The 16,093-nt window shown below is 58.9% G+C and overlaps 1 protein-coding gene across 1 annotated transcript; it reads left to right on the forward strand.

Annotated features, from left to right (window-relative positions):
• Nucleotides 1-9,250: 9,250 nt before the first annotated feature.
• VOLCADRAFT_87803 (uncharacterized protein) lies at nt 9,251-11,446 on the forward strand (the record flags this gene model as incomplete). Its single annotated transcript, XM_002947375.1, has 5 exons — nt 9,251-9,289; nt 9,366-9,633; nt 10,256-10,420; nt 10,821-10,948; nt 11,150-11,446. The coding sequence occupies 5 exons, from the start codon at nt 9,251-9,253 to the stop codon at nt 11,444-11,446; spliced, it is 897 nt and encodes a 298-aa protein (XP_002947421.1).
• Nucleotides 11,447-16,093: the final 4,647 nt, after the last annotated feature.

Here is a 16,093-nt window from a genome sequence, read left to right on the forward strand (position 1 = left end):
AGCCCAAGGCAAAATAGTATCCTTACGTGTGTGAACAAAATTGCACCTTCATACGCACATCACCGGCAGTACGAAATCCTGGATTGATCCACACCTCTCACCTCCAAACACTGTAAGGATTACCAATATACGGCACTTAGGGTTTGTACGGCAATATACGAAACACTGGATAGATAAGCACGTAGCGACACCGCTCCGCCCTCGGCTTCGAATCAGTTTCCTTCCTTTTACTCACTCCACGCCGTTCGGTTAAATATCATAGGGCGACTTAGGGCTGGACCTGCTGTTGTCGTACTGTTGCTTGTTGGCCCGCACTGCGCTGGTCGACATACATGCAGGTCGACATCCAAGAAGATGGCTGCTCGAGGGCAGCAATAGCTCTAGCAAAAAGGAGATGAGCCCATACACAGCCCTCCTCGTCGTCCTCTCCCACACGTCACCTCTCGCCAGCTGGACTTCCGAAACCCACTGCGCTATACACAACCACCTCAGAGTTTCAAACGCAAAAAACCGCAATCACCTGCTCCGCCCATTCAACTCCGGCATACCCCTCCGAAAACCCGTTTTGCCCTTATTATACTATTTAGACGCAAAAGAACAAATTTGCAAAATTGTTCGGCGTGTTTAAGGCCAGGCTGCCCTGTCTAATAGGACGATTTTGTCATTGTTAAAATCGTCCACGGTACGGCTGATAGATCATCGTACCGTATGCAACACACTAACCGCTGCCCCCTGCCCTGCGCACTGCGGAACGGGGCTTTACGCAAACCCAGGCACCGCCAAAACTAAAAAAAAGGAAAACTCCGCTTCCGGCTCCCTTCTAAACAAAAGTCGCCTCTTTTTGCAGCGGGTAGGCACAACTTCGTAAAGCGGTACACACGATACTGATAACATCTGGCCCCTTCCCCCCTCCTCCTTCGGCACAGCGTATTGCGCTCCTCTTCCCTGGGAGGTGTATCTACCGGGGGGTGTCGGGGGCGGTCATCATCGGACCCGTCACGGCCATTATGCAACACTCCGCATTGTCATCGCCATCCCCATCGTCACAGGTTGCCCCCATCATTCTCGTGATATCATCGCCACCTCGATGACTTCGATCCCGCCATTGCTCCCTCACACAATCACTTCACGCTCCCTCCCACTGCCATCACAATTACATATGACGGACCACACACAGCGGTGATATGCGGGATATATAAAATAGATATACAAACCCAAACATGCGCGTGGTTTCACACAAAACATGCTCCGCTCTAAACCGCAACATATGCACACATCCCACAGGTGCCCACCATTTCCCCCTATTCCTCTTCCTCCTCTTCCTTCAAAAGCACTCTGCATGATGCGCGACTCAGTAGACTCGTACTGCTGCTGTGGCGGGCGGGGAAAGGCCGCCCTGGACGGGTACACTGGGCAGGTGCACGACGCGAGTACACGAAGCCTCAGCTTCAAAAACACACACATACCCAAACTCGTATGACGTATTTCCCGCGGCTCAGGTCCATTACAAAACACACACACACGCACAGGTGGGGATACCTCTTAGGAGGTTCTTTCGCGGCCGGTGTGCCACCTTAAGCTACCCTAAGCTACGCTGCCGCCGCAGCTGCTGCTGCCGGTACTGCTGCAGGAGCCTCTTACCTGCTACTGCCGCTAGGCTGAGGAGGAAGCAGGTTGCATAGGGTGCACAGCACACTGCAGAGGGAGGTGAGAGGTGTGTGTGTGTGTGGGGGGGGAAAGACGAAGCACGAACGAGTGAAGCTGCTGGTGGAGGGGGAAGGGGAGGACAACGGGGTTCAAGGCAAGGCAAGGCAAGCAGAGGGAGGAGGACGAGGGAAAGGAAGACCCCAACACAGCAACAGCATAGGTGCGCGTTGTGAACCGTACTGTACGGTGGCGCGAAACCGCCAGCCAATCCCGCCCAACCATACTCCCCTTCCTGCCATTTGTTTCGTCCTCCCTACCGCACAGCCCCCCTCAAGCCCTCTAGCAGTAATGTCCCCTCACCGCAACCCCCAACCTCCCATCCCACCTCTCTACCTACCAACTCTTGCCGCTGTGCCCCCCCCCAGCTCCATTTGACCTACCTGACACCCTGCCCAATGTCGCCCGTGGTCAACAGCCCGTGCACCAGCGGGTACGGCGTACGGCAGTCCTCCAGGAACGCCGGCATTGCCAACTCAGCATCGCGTACGGCACCCAGCATATCGTACAGGTGCGACCACATGCCCTTGCCGTCGCCCGCCGACTTGGACGCTGCGCGCACTAGACGAGCCACTGCGGGGTGTCGGCCCATCAGGGGCCCGTTACCCCGGAGCGACAGTAGCTGGGCCGCTACCACAGTGAAGCCGTCACCGAAGCGCGCCACGAGCTCCGCCATGCTGGGCGGGTCACCGCCCTTCGAACCCTGTACGGACATGACCACCAGCAGATCCACTGCCAGTTCGGACAGCGTCATCGGTGGCAGCGGCGCCGGCTGCGGCGGCTCCTGCGGCGTCCATGTGGCAACGGCCACAGCCTCCGGAGCCACAGCCTCAGAGGCTGTAGAGACTGCGGTACCAGCAGTAGCGGCGGCAACTGCTGCTGCTGCGTCGTTAACCACACTGACTTCCTGTGTGCTGGGCGTCGAGCTCGGTAGGACCGGGATCTCTTCTGACGGCTCTGGCGCCGCGGCGGCGGCGGTGGCGGCCTGCACGGCCGCGCTGTCGGCCGAGGGAACCTGGACTTGAACCTCTGCGGTGGCCGCCTCCGCCGACGCGACCGCAGGTTGCGGCTCCTGTTGCTGATCGGGTCCTGAATGTGGCGGCTGCGGCTGCTGTGGCGGCTTCTGGCTCGATGCCACGCGCCGGCCCGTGCTGCGCAACGGAGGTACGACCGCCCGCTCCAGCCGTGGGACAGCTGGTACCGGTGTTGCCGGGGGCAACACAACACCGCCGACGGCGGCAACTCGCTGCCGCCGCTTCCCCGCCGGCGCCGCGGACCGTACGGCCGACCCAGCCGCCCTGTCCATCTCACCACGGATGCTGCCGCTGCGGCTGTTGCCATTCGCCGCCGCCGCAGACTTGAACTGATACACCACCGTCGGCAGCTCAGCAACGACACCGCGCGCGTCGGCCGCCGAAGCTGTTGCTGCTGCAGCTGCTACTGCCGCCGCTGACGAGGACCGCTCCACCTTCATCACAACACCTGGCGCGACCTCGTACGGCAGTCCCACCGCCTTGGCCACGAGATTGCTCACCGGCGACACCACCGTCGTGACGGCCCCGACCGCCGCCGACCCGCCGTTGTGCAGCCGCTGCCACAGCCCCTCGCTGCCCTCGTCCATCGCTTTGCTGACGGTGTCCACGAACAGCTCCCGGCCCTGGGTCGCGGCCCACTTGCCGCTGGCCAGGTCCTCTGGTAGCGCTGCCGCTGCGTCGAGGGCCTGGCCGACCATGTCGTACTTGGACCGACGCTGCCGCCGTCGGGGAATTGCAGCACGCGGCCGGCGGCCCAGGAACGGGTCCCGGGGCTGTTGGCGTGTCGAGGCGGGGAATTTGGAGGGGAGGGGGCGGGTCCGGGATCGGGGGGAAAGAACCCAAGTCACAAACAAAAGCGGGGAAAGCACCGAGAGGATAAGGCGGCGGAGTCCGGAAAGGAATTCGAGATTGTAAGGTGGGGAGGAGGACCAGAAAGAAGTTGGAAAGAAAGTTGGACAGGAATAAATAACATGGAGAAATGTAGATAACATAATAGAACAAGGGATAAATTTTATGAATGTACAAAGGTAGTTCCACTAGACCCCCGCACCGAACCGAACCGCACCTGGGTCGCGGCCCACTTGCCGCTGGCCAGGTCTTCCGGCAATGCCACCATCGCCTCCAGAGCCTGGCCAACCATGTCGTACTTGCTTACTGTACGGCGGCTGCCGACATCGGCCGTCGAGTCTGCCTTCGCTGCCGCCTCCCTCCCGCCGGCGCTGTTGCTCTCCCTCGTGCTACGGCCCACTACTGCCGATATGGGGTCCCAGGAGGGCAGATCCACCAGACCCGACTCCAGGGGCTGCTGCCAACCGCCATGCAAGAGCACCTGCGCTCCGAAACACATATCCACATATATACACACCGATTGCATACACATACGTACGCACATACATACACACAGGGGGCCGCTGGCGAAGCTTTACCACGCTGTAACATCGTACATACATACATACATACATACATACACAGACACATGCATGAGCTCAGCTCAGCTACACAGAAAAAACGTAGGGTTAGGTTCCCCCGCCGGCGCCTGTCCACCGCCCACCACCCACACGCGTCATGTGTGCACGCCCACACCCACACCCTCATGCACATCCATCCCCCCACTTCACACCCACATACACACGCCCTCACACTCCGCGACCCACCATCCCCCCCTCACCTCCGCCAGGCAGTACTTGAAGCGGCCGGTGACGGGCTCAGCCTGCAGGACGGCCTGCAGCGGGTCGTACCGACTAGGCTGGGGGGAGGCCTCCAGCGCAGCCTTCAGGACACGGCCAGTAAAGCGGGGGGGGGAAGGGGAGGCGGGTAGTTAACCGTAGAAGTAAGTAAGGAACGATATGACGATTGTTATTGATTCTCACTTAATTAGTTACCCTACTCCCAAGAATCTTAATTACTCGTGGAATTGGGGCTCTTGACAGTAGTGACGATAGTGGTGGTGGAACCCCTGCCAGCGCGGGTGTGCGCGGGGGATCCCTAGAGCTCCGCCCGCGCGGCTCAGTACGCTGGCCCCTTCGTCACCTCCCTTTATCCCTCTGTCTGTACGTCGGTTCATGTCCACTTTGCCCGTCAGCCTGATCCTTCCTGCCTTGCCTCCGCCTCCGTCTCCCTCCCTCACCTTGAGCAGCGAGCCCACCATGTCGTACTTGGACAGCGGCCCGGCCGACGTTGGCTCCCGCATGTTGAGCAGGCTCCATACCGGGTCGTACCGGGGGTCACTGGCGGCCAGGATGACATCGGGGTCGCCTGCGAGGAACGGGTGGGGGTGGGGGAGGGGTGTGTGGAGGCAATGCATGGAGGCAGAGAGGCCCCAGTGCCATGCCGTACCTGATGTACGGACGCTCTGCAGGAGGTCGTACACAAGATCGTACTTGTGCGCGCCGGCGGAAGTAGTGGCGGCGTCTGATATCTCCTGACCCGCCCGCAACAGGCTGCGAATCATGTCGTACTTGTGCGCAGCCGACGGAGCGGTGGCATCCGCCAGAGCATTACGGAGCGGATCGTACCTGTCGTACCATACAGAGATGTTTCTCAAATGCGCTGAAGAAACATACATTGAAAAAACACCTTGGACCCCGCAGGGGAGATTACAACCTAAGAGATGAAACAAACACTTGAAGTGGCGTTATTGGTGTACCACCATCACCTTTTCCGGCCATAATCGCGGCTAAGATCATCAAAAAACGCAGGGCATACTGATAGAAAAAGAGTTGAGAATGCCTCGCCCTTCGACTGTTGGGGTTTATTCTTCGGACTCTTAAAGAAGAAGACCCAAATCTATATACCGCCATCCATACTTAAGGGCCCCCTTTTATCCTGTCCTAACGCCCCGGCCCCCAGCCCCCTAGCAGCAGTCACCTGGGATACGTGTACTCCTCAGTCCGCATGGCCACCTCCAGCAGCTCCGAAACCTGCTCCACCGGCGTGAAGTCACCCGGGGCCGCACCCTCCGTAAGCGCCTCCGACCAGGCCGCGGAGGAAGCCGCGGCGGCGGCGCCGATGCCGACCTCCTCACCCGTCACTTCCGCCTGCTCCTCCGCCTCCGCCACAAGCGTCTCCACCAGCGACAACTCCAGCTGCTGCAGCTGGTCCTGCGGCTGTAGCTGGTCCTGCGGCTGTAGCTGAAGTTCCTGTTCCAGCTGCAGCTGGTCCTGCGGCTGTAGCTGAAGTTCCTGTTCCAGCTGCAGCTGGTCCTGCGGCTGTAGCTGAAGTTCCTGTTCCAGCTGCTGCTGCAGCTGCTCCTGTGGCTGCTGTAGCTGATCCTGCGGCTGTAGCTGAAGCTCCAGCTGCTGCTCCTGTAGTAGCTGCAATTGTTCCTGCGGCTGTAGCAACTGGTTCACAGGCTCCGCAGCATCAACCGCCAGAGAGGAGTCAAAGCTGGGGTTCGTACCGCCTGTACGGCTCAGGTCATTGGCGGCGTCACGTTGGGTAAACCACGACAGGGGGTTGTACCACACGGAGTCCTCCGCTGCCGCCGCCGGTGATGCAGCGGCGGCGGTGGTGGGAAGGGGCGCAGCTGGCGGCGGCCCCGCCGCTGTGGGTGCAGCAGACACTGCAGAGGCGGAGGCGAAGCTGGGATTAAGGCGGCCGTCAGCGGTACGGCCGTCGGCCTCGCGCAGGTACTCCTCGGGCGACGGCGCGTCCTCAGGTACGTCAAACGACGGGTTGATGCGCGGTGGCGGCGGCGCCGGCAGTGGCGGCGGAGCAATGGCACGATACATGCGTGGCGCACGCGGCGCGGCGCGGCGCCGCGTCGGACGCAGACTTGGCCGGAACTCGTCGGCTAGGGGGTTGTCGTACATTCGGCCTGGCGGCGGTGCAGCCGCTGCCAGCGGTAGCGGCGGCGGCGGCACAGGCTCCGTCGCCTTCGACGCTTTGTCCAACGCGTCACTTGCCCAAGGATCAAGATTTGAGCTGGGCGTCACCCTGCTGCTGTCAGGCTGGGGCGGCGGCGGAGGTACCTGCGACGGCGGCGCCGACGCAGCCGGCGGCAGACCGCTACGTGCTGACGCGCCGCCAGCGCGCTCCGGCATCGGCACGCGTGTATCAGAGATGTACGAACCGCCTGGCGGAGCTGCCAGACGCGACGCGCCGCCGCTGGGACGCACAGGCACGCCAACCTGCACCTCAGCCGCTACTGCAGCGGCGGCGGCCGCCGTCACATCCGCCGCAGCGGCCGCCGCCGCCGCGACAACGTCGGCGACAGGCATACCGCGCGATGCGCCGCCGGAAGGACGCGACGGTGGCATCCTTGCCGTACTGGCATTGGCCGCGATGAAAGCCTCCGCCTCCTCCACGTCCATGTCCAATGTCTCCGCCGCCTTGAAGGTGGCCTCCACAAAACCCAAAGATGCGTCCGCTTCCATGAGCTCCCTGGCACGAGCCATCAACAGCTCGTTTCGGAGCTGCGTCATCGAGGATGGCCACACGGGCAGGAGTGCAATTCCGGTCAGCGGTATCATCAGCAGAAAGGCCAGGAAAAGCCGGGAACTGTACAGGAGGTGCAGCACAACGTCGCCTACGTTCCGACCCCTAGCACCCCTCTCTTTTACTCCCCTCGGAGGGACGACATCTGACGGACCGACCTCCCCACCCTCCGACTCCTCTACCCCGCTACGTTGCAGAACTACAGCCCCACCTCCAGCTCCGTAAGCCGCCGGCTGAGCTGGGAAAGGTAAAGCTCCTCCTCAGATGCAGCCGCGTCCAGCGGCGGCGCCGAAATCGCCATGCTCCGGGCCGCAACCAGCGCCTTGTACGAGGAGGCCCGGCCTGCCGATGCCGCCGCCGACATGCCACCAGCGCCGCCGCTGCGCACAAAGCCGTACCCCACCATGGCCGCCGCCAGGGCAGCGGCGGCCCGGGCCTGCATGTACGAAGTTAACAAGCCATAGCCGCACGATCAAAGATTGCCTTTCTTTACCATGCCGTACTTTTTTGATGGCAAGAGAGGGACTGAATGGACCTCTTTTGATAGCTTCTAGAGCTCAGGGCTCCCGCTAAGACCCCCCTGGAGATGGGGATTGTGTAGGGTTTCGCGCAGCGGGACAGAGATCGCAGATTCCGCAGCTGGGGACGAGTCGTGAGCGTGGCTTACCTGCGGTAAGGTCCTCAGGTCTGCGACCCCAGTTTCAAAGAGGGGATTCATCCTGACAGATGCGACTGGGAAGGGCACCTGTACAGGGAAACGCCGGGAGGGAGCTTCGTCTCTTAGCCTGAAAGGCTAAAAGGCTAAGGCTGTCAGCTTCTAAAGCCGCACATAATGGCACACGTGACGACGAATAGTTTGCAGGAAGCAGGTATAACATTTAGCTTGCTTTCTTGGCAGGGCAGCGTAACTGGTTGGTTGGAAGGAAAGAAACATGCGACTGTCGGGGTAGCAAACAGATAAGAGGCAAAGACGAGATCGGCACCTAGCGAAACAGAGCTTCAGCACAAGATATAATTTCATCAGTGTCACTGGAATATGCGCGGCGCACAAGTTCTTGCTCATGACGCTGTCGGGCAACAGCCGGACGCGAACAACAGGAAAACGGGTCAGCTAGCGCAGACGCACCGTGCCATGAGACGAAGCAACTGGTTGTGCAACAGCATTCCTGCTGCCCCCAAACACCAGAAACGGGACAAGGACGAAGGCCTGCGACCGAGAACATGGTTGTTAAAAGCCAACTGAAAAACCTCCGACCACGCGAAGGGGCAAGCATGCGTTACGCACCCCGGCCAAGCGCTGACACCATTTGGGCAGAGGAGCCAAAAGCGAGACCTGCAAGTGCACAACCAAATTGACGCGACGTTTCGCGTTGGAGGGTCAGAGACGAACGCGATCTCCAAATGGCGATTCTTTTCGGTGTGACAGCAATATACCTTTGGCTGAGAAGCATTCTGACAGCTTGCAAGTACACACAGGCCAACCCTACGTCCAGGCTGTGCCGACAGCAAAAGACCAGGACACAGCGGGTGGCGCTGAGCCGAGGCCAGTAATCGTGCGCGACATGCCACAGATTTCACAGGAAGCCGCACGGAGCCCAGCGGACACCTGGGAGAACCCTGGCAGGTCGGAAGCGGCAAGCGCGACATTGACAACCCTTGCCCCCGCCGAAGTCAATCGATCTGCCTTTCACTTAGTTCAATATCCCCTATCTGTGACCGAATGTATGCAATGAGGCCCTCCACGAGGGGAACAGGGCCTTCAGCCGAAAGAATGAGGTCTGCTTTGACGCCGTGCACGGTCAATTAATAGCTAATCTTATATGCACCAAGTCTACAAAGGTTGCGTACAGTTTGTTAACGAATAGGTCCCCTATCCTCAAAAAGCGTCGATTGCACGGTGCATGCGTCCGCAATCGTATGTTAGCTTCCTCATACTATCTGCCTGCAGCATGCCAGTCTGGTTTATGGCAAGCTATTCATACGTCTCCTTTCGTACGTCCAAGTCGTAGTCTCCGGGTTGTCCCACCGACCCACGGTTTGTGCAAGTTGATAACAGTTCGGCTCAGGACGCTCCCATGCTTCGAAAAGTGAAGCTTGCACATCAACTGCATCAGGTGCCATCACTTTATAGAGTGTCGGAAGGTTTGTTGACTTCTCACTCATCACATTTTTTTCCGATGACGCCCACAGGCTTGCCAGGCCGCTGCATTGGATGCATATCGCGAGGGCAGCTCTGGTCTAGCAAGCTGGCTTCCAGCTCGCTGCAACGGCAATGTCGGGGCTCGCTGCGCTTCGACATCTGCGGGGCCGTCCGGCTCGCATCAGGCCCCGGCCGCGGCCGCAGCATCGACCGCTAGCACCAGCGGCAGCGAAGGAGAGACACCCCTCTCGGTATTTTCGCGGCAGAGCCAGAATCTGGCGGCCATGCCCCTATACCCCAAGCTATTGGGCTTTGCAGGTATAGGAAGCCATCCTAGCTCATGCAATACAGCCCATAACGGGCAGCTCTGGGCCGTCAGGGTTACTGAGACACCAGTGACAGCAAGGACCGGCGGACAGGGGAAGCGCAGCGCTACCAGACAAGGGCGTAGGGACGGCTGTGAAGCCTGATAAAATTAAACCCCAGTGCCCGGTTGCCAGCAGCAGCAGCAAGGGCTTTGGGATACTGAACAATCCTCGCGTCCCACATTCCACGGGCTGCTGCTGCTGCTGCTGCTACTGCTGTTGCTGCCGCCACGGGGGTCATGCTACAGCCTGGTTGCCACCAGGGCGCTTTAAGGCGACACATAAGGGAGCGTTATCCGCTTTCGTGCGGGTGCGGTAGTGCGGTAGTGTGAAGCCCCTGCCTTGGTCGCGGAGCATTTGTTTGGTATTTGGTGCCAACGCCCACTCCTTTTATTTCTAATACACACATTTTCCTCATCTTATTTTAACCCCATGCCCTAGCCCTCTTCCTTAGGATGTATCCAACGCACGCCCACCCGAACCTGAGTACGAACCTACCCGCATGCTGTGTGTGTACTGCCAACTGTCAACGTACAACCCCATGCTTACCGTACATGCTAACCGCTTTCCTCCAGGTGCCATCCCTTTCACGACGTTGACGCCAGCATTCGTCCAGACAGCGGGGCTACCGGACCTCGTGGATTACTGTGCGCAGATGCAGCTGGTGTACGGCGGAAGCATCGTGTCATTCCTGGGTGCTGTACACTGGGGCCTGGCGATGAGCAGCTCAACGATGGCTGGTAGGCACCTGGTGTGGTTCCCGTACGTACGTACGTACGTACGTACGGGCATCTGACACCACCACCTCTTCATCCCGGCTGCTGCGTGCTCTCTGCTTCCTAGCATTGGCTTTTCCTCTAGGACTTTGCCTCTGATCCGCCCCCTACTTCTTCACCTTTTGGATCGTCTGCCAGTTCCCTGATATCTTTTGATGCTGCATGCTGTTTCCTCCTCTGATTTTCCTCCCCTGCAGTATGCACCCCGCTCTCTACCCACAATCCGCTCACGCTCACAGTCTCTCTCCTTTCTTTGGTGTATCCTGTTCTCTTCACTTCTGCCATGATTGTGACTTTCTCCCTTCATCCGGAAATCTCTCTCATCTCTTTGACCTCTGACAATTTCCGGTTGCTGCCCGCTCAGCTGGGGGATCCCGTGCGGCGGGCGCGCTGAACGAGCGTTACGTGTGGAGTGTGGTGCCCTCTCTGGGGGTGGTTCCGGCGCTCATGATGCCACCAGCACAGGGCAGCCTGGCCATTGCGGTACTACTGGTAAGGGCATTGGGGCATTAGGGCAAGGGTTAGGCCAAGGGTAAGGCCAAGGGAGTATCGGGTGGAGGGAAGTCATTGGCCCGACTGCCCTACCGCAGCTTTTGTTTCTGCCACTGCCTCTCAACCCGTCCCGCGGGATGACGTGCCCTCCATCGGCGTCTGCATCCCGTATGCCGTAATGCCGTACGCACCGTACGCCAGGGCATATGCTACATCTCAGACGCGGCGTACTACCGCTCTGGCTACTTGCCGAGCTGGTACATGAGCCTGCGCGGCTACCTGACACTGCTGGCGCTGTGCAGCATGCTGGCCACCACCGGCCACTACCTGAAGCGGGACGTGGAGCGGGCGAAGAAGCTGATGGAGGAGGAGGACGCCAAGAGGGCGGCGAGGCTGGAGGCGCGCGCCGCAGAGGCATCAGCCGCTGCTGCTGCCGCTGTCGCCTCCTCAGCAGCGGCCCCACCAGCGGCAGTGGCGCAGGGACGCGGGCGCAAGTAAACACGCAGGCGGTGTGTGTCTTTGTGTGATGGACTTGGGGTTTGAGAGGTAAGGGAGATGGGGGAAGGAGCACGCGTATGGTCGGAGGAGCACCGGGCCCCTCACCTTCATAGAAAGGAGCTGCACGGTCGAGCCAGAGGTTAGCTGAAGGGCGCCCCAACAGGACGATTCCCAGAAGGTGTCGAATGTGGTGGTGAAGGGGCATTTTATTTGCGCGAGGCTGCAGGGCGAGGTTGTGAGCGAGGCAAAGGAGGCGCGCCAGCAGGTGGTGTGGAGGCCGGCTGCGGTGGCGGGGGTGCAGATGTAGAGGTGTAGAAAGAGCAGCGCGCAGGAGAGGTGCAGAGAGGGGTCACGAAGGGGGGCGGAATGAGGGGTTGCGGTGGAGGTTCTCGCTGCGGTGGCATGTCCTCTGGTAGAGTTCCATAGTGGCATGGTAATAGTAAGGCTCCCCATTCATGGACTTACACAACTGAACACAGTCTGTAACCACCACTGCCGCTAGCAACCACGGCCACCACTATCATCGCGGTTTACCACCCCGACTGCGATTACCCGCAAGCCCTGCTCGCAAGGTGCTTGCATCCAAGGCTAAGTGCGCACTGTATTTGGCATTCCATCACCGACTCAAATTTTCAGATAAACCGACTACGAAGCCATGAAAACCCCGGTCACGCAGCAGCGCGATGATACAGCACCACTGTGCACTACCGCCGTCTGTCGCCGATGCGCAATGCACATCGTGCATCCATTAACACGGCAATCATGGTCCTCCACCCGCCATAGCCGCCGCCATATACAGCTGAAAGGCTCCACCGGAGCTCTCCATGCGTCCCTACCGAACCATCCATCATCGAGGTCGGAGGCCCCAAACCGCTCGGCTGCAGGCACCTGCAACTACTTCCTTGGCCCAAATGGAAAACAGCCCCGTCCACCTCAATAACGCAAGGGAAACACGATAGCTAAGGACAGTGCTTAAGTGCCTCACAATGCATGTCGCGAAGTAGGGCCATGCACGCCCCGAACATGTGTCCCAAAGCAAAGCTTGATCAGACACATCTTACTGGTTTACTCACCACTTTCGTCAGGTAAGGACAGAGACACATTTGAAAATTAGCATGGGAATTGCCAAGTTGTCCTTCGAGCAGCAGCATAGCATTTCCATATCAGGTCTCATCACTGCCTTGACCCTCCCCCTCAACCTCCCTCCGCTGTTTTCAAGAGCGTGTGCGCTGAGGTGCATACGCAGATAAATATACAGTTCGTGGATAGGGTCGCACGGGGACATGGGTGCGAGGAGTGCTCGCATTCATACCTCTCCCGTGCATCTCCGCCTAGGGCTCGGTAACAATCCGTGAGCCTTTCCGTATAACTTGGACCATGGCCAGCAGCGCGCCTAACCAGTCCAACCGAATAAGGGATAGGCGGTACGCATTGCGAGCCAGAATGTGTGCGTGCGCACAGATACCGAGATCCAACCTCACCTGACAACGTCAGCGCCTCCGTCCTTTCCTCGCGGTTAAAGCTGTGGTGGGTATGACACCTCTAAACCTCTACTACGTGTGCGGACTGCCGCCAAGCGGAACCCAGTCCCCACATGCATACAGCAATGCACACTGACCGTTTCTTTTCATGCATACACCTATCTTGCCCCTTGTTGCTTTGCCCCATAGTTCCTTCTACTTAGCCGAGATGGGAACTTTGGCGGAGACCTTTCCTTCGCATTGCCTCTTGTGGCCCCGCATGCCCCTGTATTTGCATATACCAACGCAATGCACGCGTGCACGCCGCGATTCCGCCTTCTACCACACGCAAAGGTCTCAACAGGCCGCGGCACAGTTTAGTCTAACATCAAACACACATATGAATGGTTCGCAACTCATTTCGGACAAACACCACCTGTTCTTTCTGAACACGCCACAGCCTGTCGTTTCCGACTCCGACACCTCGTGCTCCCCACCTGCTCCATTGCGTGTAAACTCAAGGACATGTACCTGGAGCACCCTTTCTTAATCACGTCTATTCGTAGCACATAACGATGAATGCAAGCTTCACGCAAACACACACAACCGGCGCTGCCCTTCGATCACAAACAGAGGAAGGACACTTGCACATGGATTAAGCGGGGAGCTTCGGCCGACTATCCCACGCACACGCACAAGAGAATGGGATCGCACAAGGGATACAGCTCGTTGTCTTTCATTCCGCCTACGCTACCACAAGGGCCAGGTCGGGTTTTGGCAGGTCGGGTTGTGTGCAAGGAGGTTGATGAGGACAACGTGTGCTAGATATGAGCCTTGTCCAGCTCGTGGGAGCCCTATATACCTTTCTCACGTGCAGCTGATTTTCCACGGCCATGCAACACCACGCAACATACACAAGAAAAAGCAGCACTTCAATAACCTTTTCCAGTCCTTAGCATTGCTCTTTCAATCTTTAAAAATAAAGTATTAACGTCATGAGCGTCTCCTCCTCTCCCGTGGCCCCCCGGTGTCGCGGCAGATGTACGAGCACTCAATACGAAACGCAGGCAAAACAACGTACGAAGCAACACATACACAATAAACACATATGCATTGATGCTTGAACAAATTCATTGCAAAAGGGAAGGAGTAGCATTTGTGCATTCCCGCCCGTTCGCTCCGTTCCGCCCTCCCGACAGTGCGCTCATCAATAGCCTCAGCATTACTCTTTAGGCAGGCGCCAGAAATACCCTCGCTGCCGGTTTGGCCGTGGCTCACGGAAGGTGTCCGTCTCCCTCTCCCGCCACCGCGTACCTAAGAAGACCTCCTTGCTAACAAAAGCCTACATGCTAACCCGGCACAGGTTGCTAACAGGGCACCACCGCGACTGTCTCCTAGCCGCGCGGTGGCAACATCGCCCGGCCTCCATCTACCTCCTTCCCACTAGAAGAGGATCCTCGCATTCTGTCTCGTAGGGAATCATGACCAAGGCACAGGCGCTGGACAGAGTTTTGAACAGCGCACGCGGGCGCGTCGGCATGCACGCACGCGCCTACCTGGCGTGTGTCCATCATGCTGGGACGTGCCCCCCGAGTTAACAACCACGTTGACCGTGCGCAACAACACCAGGCCGCTGCGTCTTGTAAATATTGCCATCGCCAGTTACAGTTTGCAATAAATAAAAACTTGGGTCTGCTCCTCGAGGGGGCCACACCGGCTCCCTGCCAGGAAACTGCGTGGGACTTTCAAATGTCCATCGCCCTACCCGCACTATCCCTCCTCCCAGTTTTGAGATTGGCCCACTACCTGTTACACCGTACACTATAACCTGTTAAAATTCGCCTGCCAGGGCGAGGCGGAATACAAAAATTTCGAACTCAAGCAAGAGCAGATGCAAGACGTACAATGCTGAAAGCGAAAATCAGCGCAATTGTTTATACGAGACAAGTAAATTGTTGCAGCCCTAAAGCCAACTCCCCTCCAGCCGTACCGCAGCAGCCGCGATACGGCGTCTCAACACAGCGCTCGTCCTGCAAGGAATTACTTTTCTTCCAGTCCCCGCGGTCGTCACGGTACCGAAAGGTTATGCCCATGTCCGCTAAGGCAACGACCAAGACAGAGGCAACCTGTAACCAATTCAAGCAGGGGCCTAACCCAACACCCTCGACAGCCTACTTCAGCGGCTGCAACCGGACAGGGACCTGCATCCCCGAGGGCGGCCTACCGGGGGGCCCAAGTGTAGCAGCACCACCACCGCCCTGACCGCCCGTCCCGCTATCGTTCCGAATCAAGGATTTCGGAGCAAGGCCCGACACGGGTGCACGCGCGCAGTCGTGCCCAAAGTCCACGGTGTCGCGACCTGGCGTGAGGCCGCAACACTCCACAGTAAGCGGCAGGCCCTGCTCTTGCCGCCACGCCTCCAGATCCGCCAGTAATGTACGATTCCAAGGCACGTACGGCAGATCTGCAGGTGCAATGGGTCCTTCGGATACATTTGCTGTCGTGGGTGCAGGAGACGCGGCGCCGATCGTTCCATGCAGGCCGTACATAACTTCCGCCGCCACAGTGCGGTAGCTGACGCGTACGCCCGGGTCAATGACGACGCGCGTGGGGCCCTGGTTGTGGAGATCATCACAGAGCAAGCTGCACTCCGATGCGTAGCATTCGCCCTCGCTGTGTGAACGAAAGAAGACCCGGCGACTGAGCAGGGGGTAACCCTGAAGAGCCACCAGGCCGTTCCAACAGCAGTAGGCGCTGATAGGCAGGCCCGCCTGAAGGCGCTTCGCCGTAGGTTCGTGCCTAGTGTATGGTGGCTGGCGGTAGAAGCGGCCTCCGCCCACGTCACGTGCGACCCAAATGTCATAAAACGACAGGGGCAAGAGGCGCAATAGAGAGTTGTCGCGGCGGTAGGGCCGGCGCCACAGGCGGAAGGCAAGTTTCCAGGACGCAAGGGCGGCTGCCACGGAGGGCGGGGCATGCCAGACCTTCTCCAAGTGCTGTGCCATGAATTTTCGCTGCTGAGAAGGGCTGTGGTCTGCCAGGATGGGCTCAAAGTCCAGGCCGCAGGCAATGTCGTCGGTGCCGTACTGCAGAAGCCGGATGAGGCCCACAGCGTCAAAAAAGACGTCGTTGATGAAGACGATACGAGACGCGTTACAAAACCCTGCAGAGGTGCTATTACAGGCCG

This window comes from Volvox carteri (genome assembly GCF_000143455.1).
Source record: "Volvox carteri f. nagariensis unplaced genomic scaffold VOLCAscaffold_6, whole genome shotgun sequence".
Classification (NCBI taxonomy): Eukaryota; Viridiplantae; Chlorophyta; class Chlorophyceae; order Chlamydomonadales; family Volvocaceae; genus Volvox; species Volvox carteri.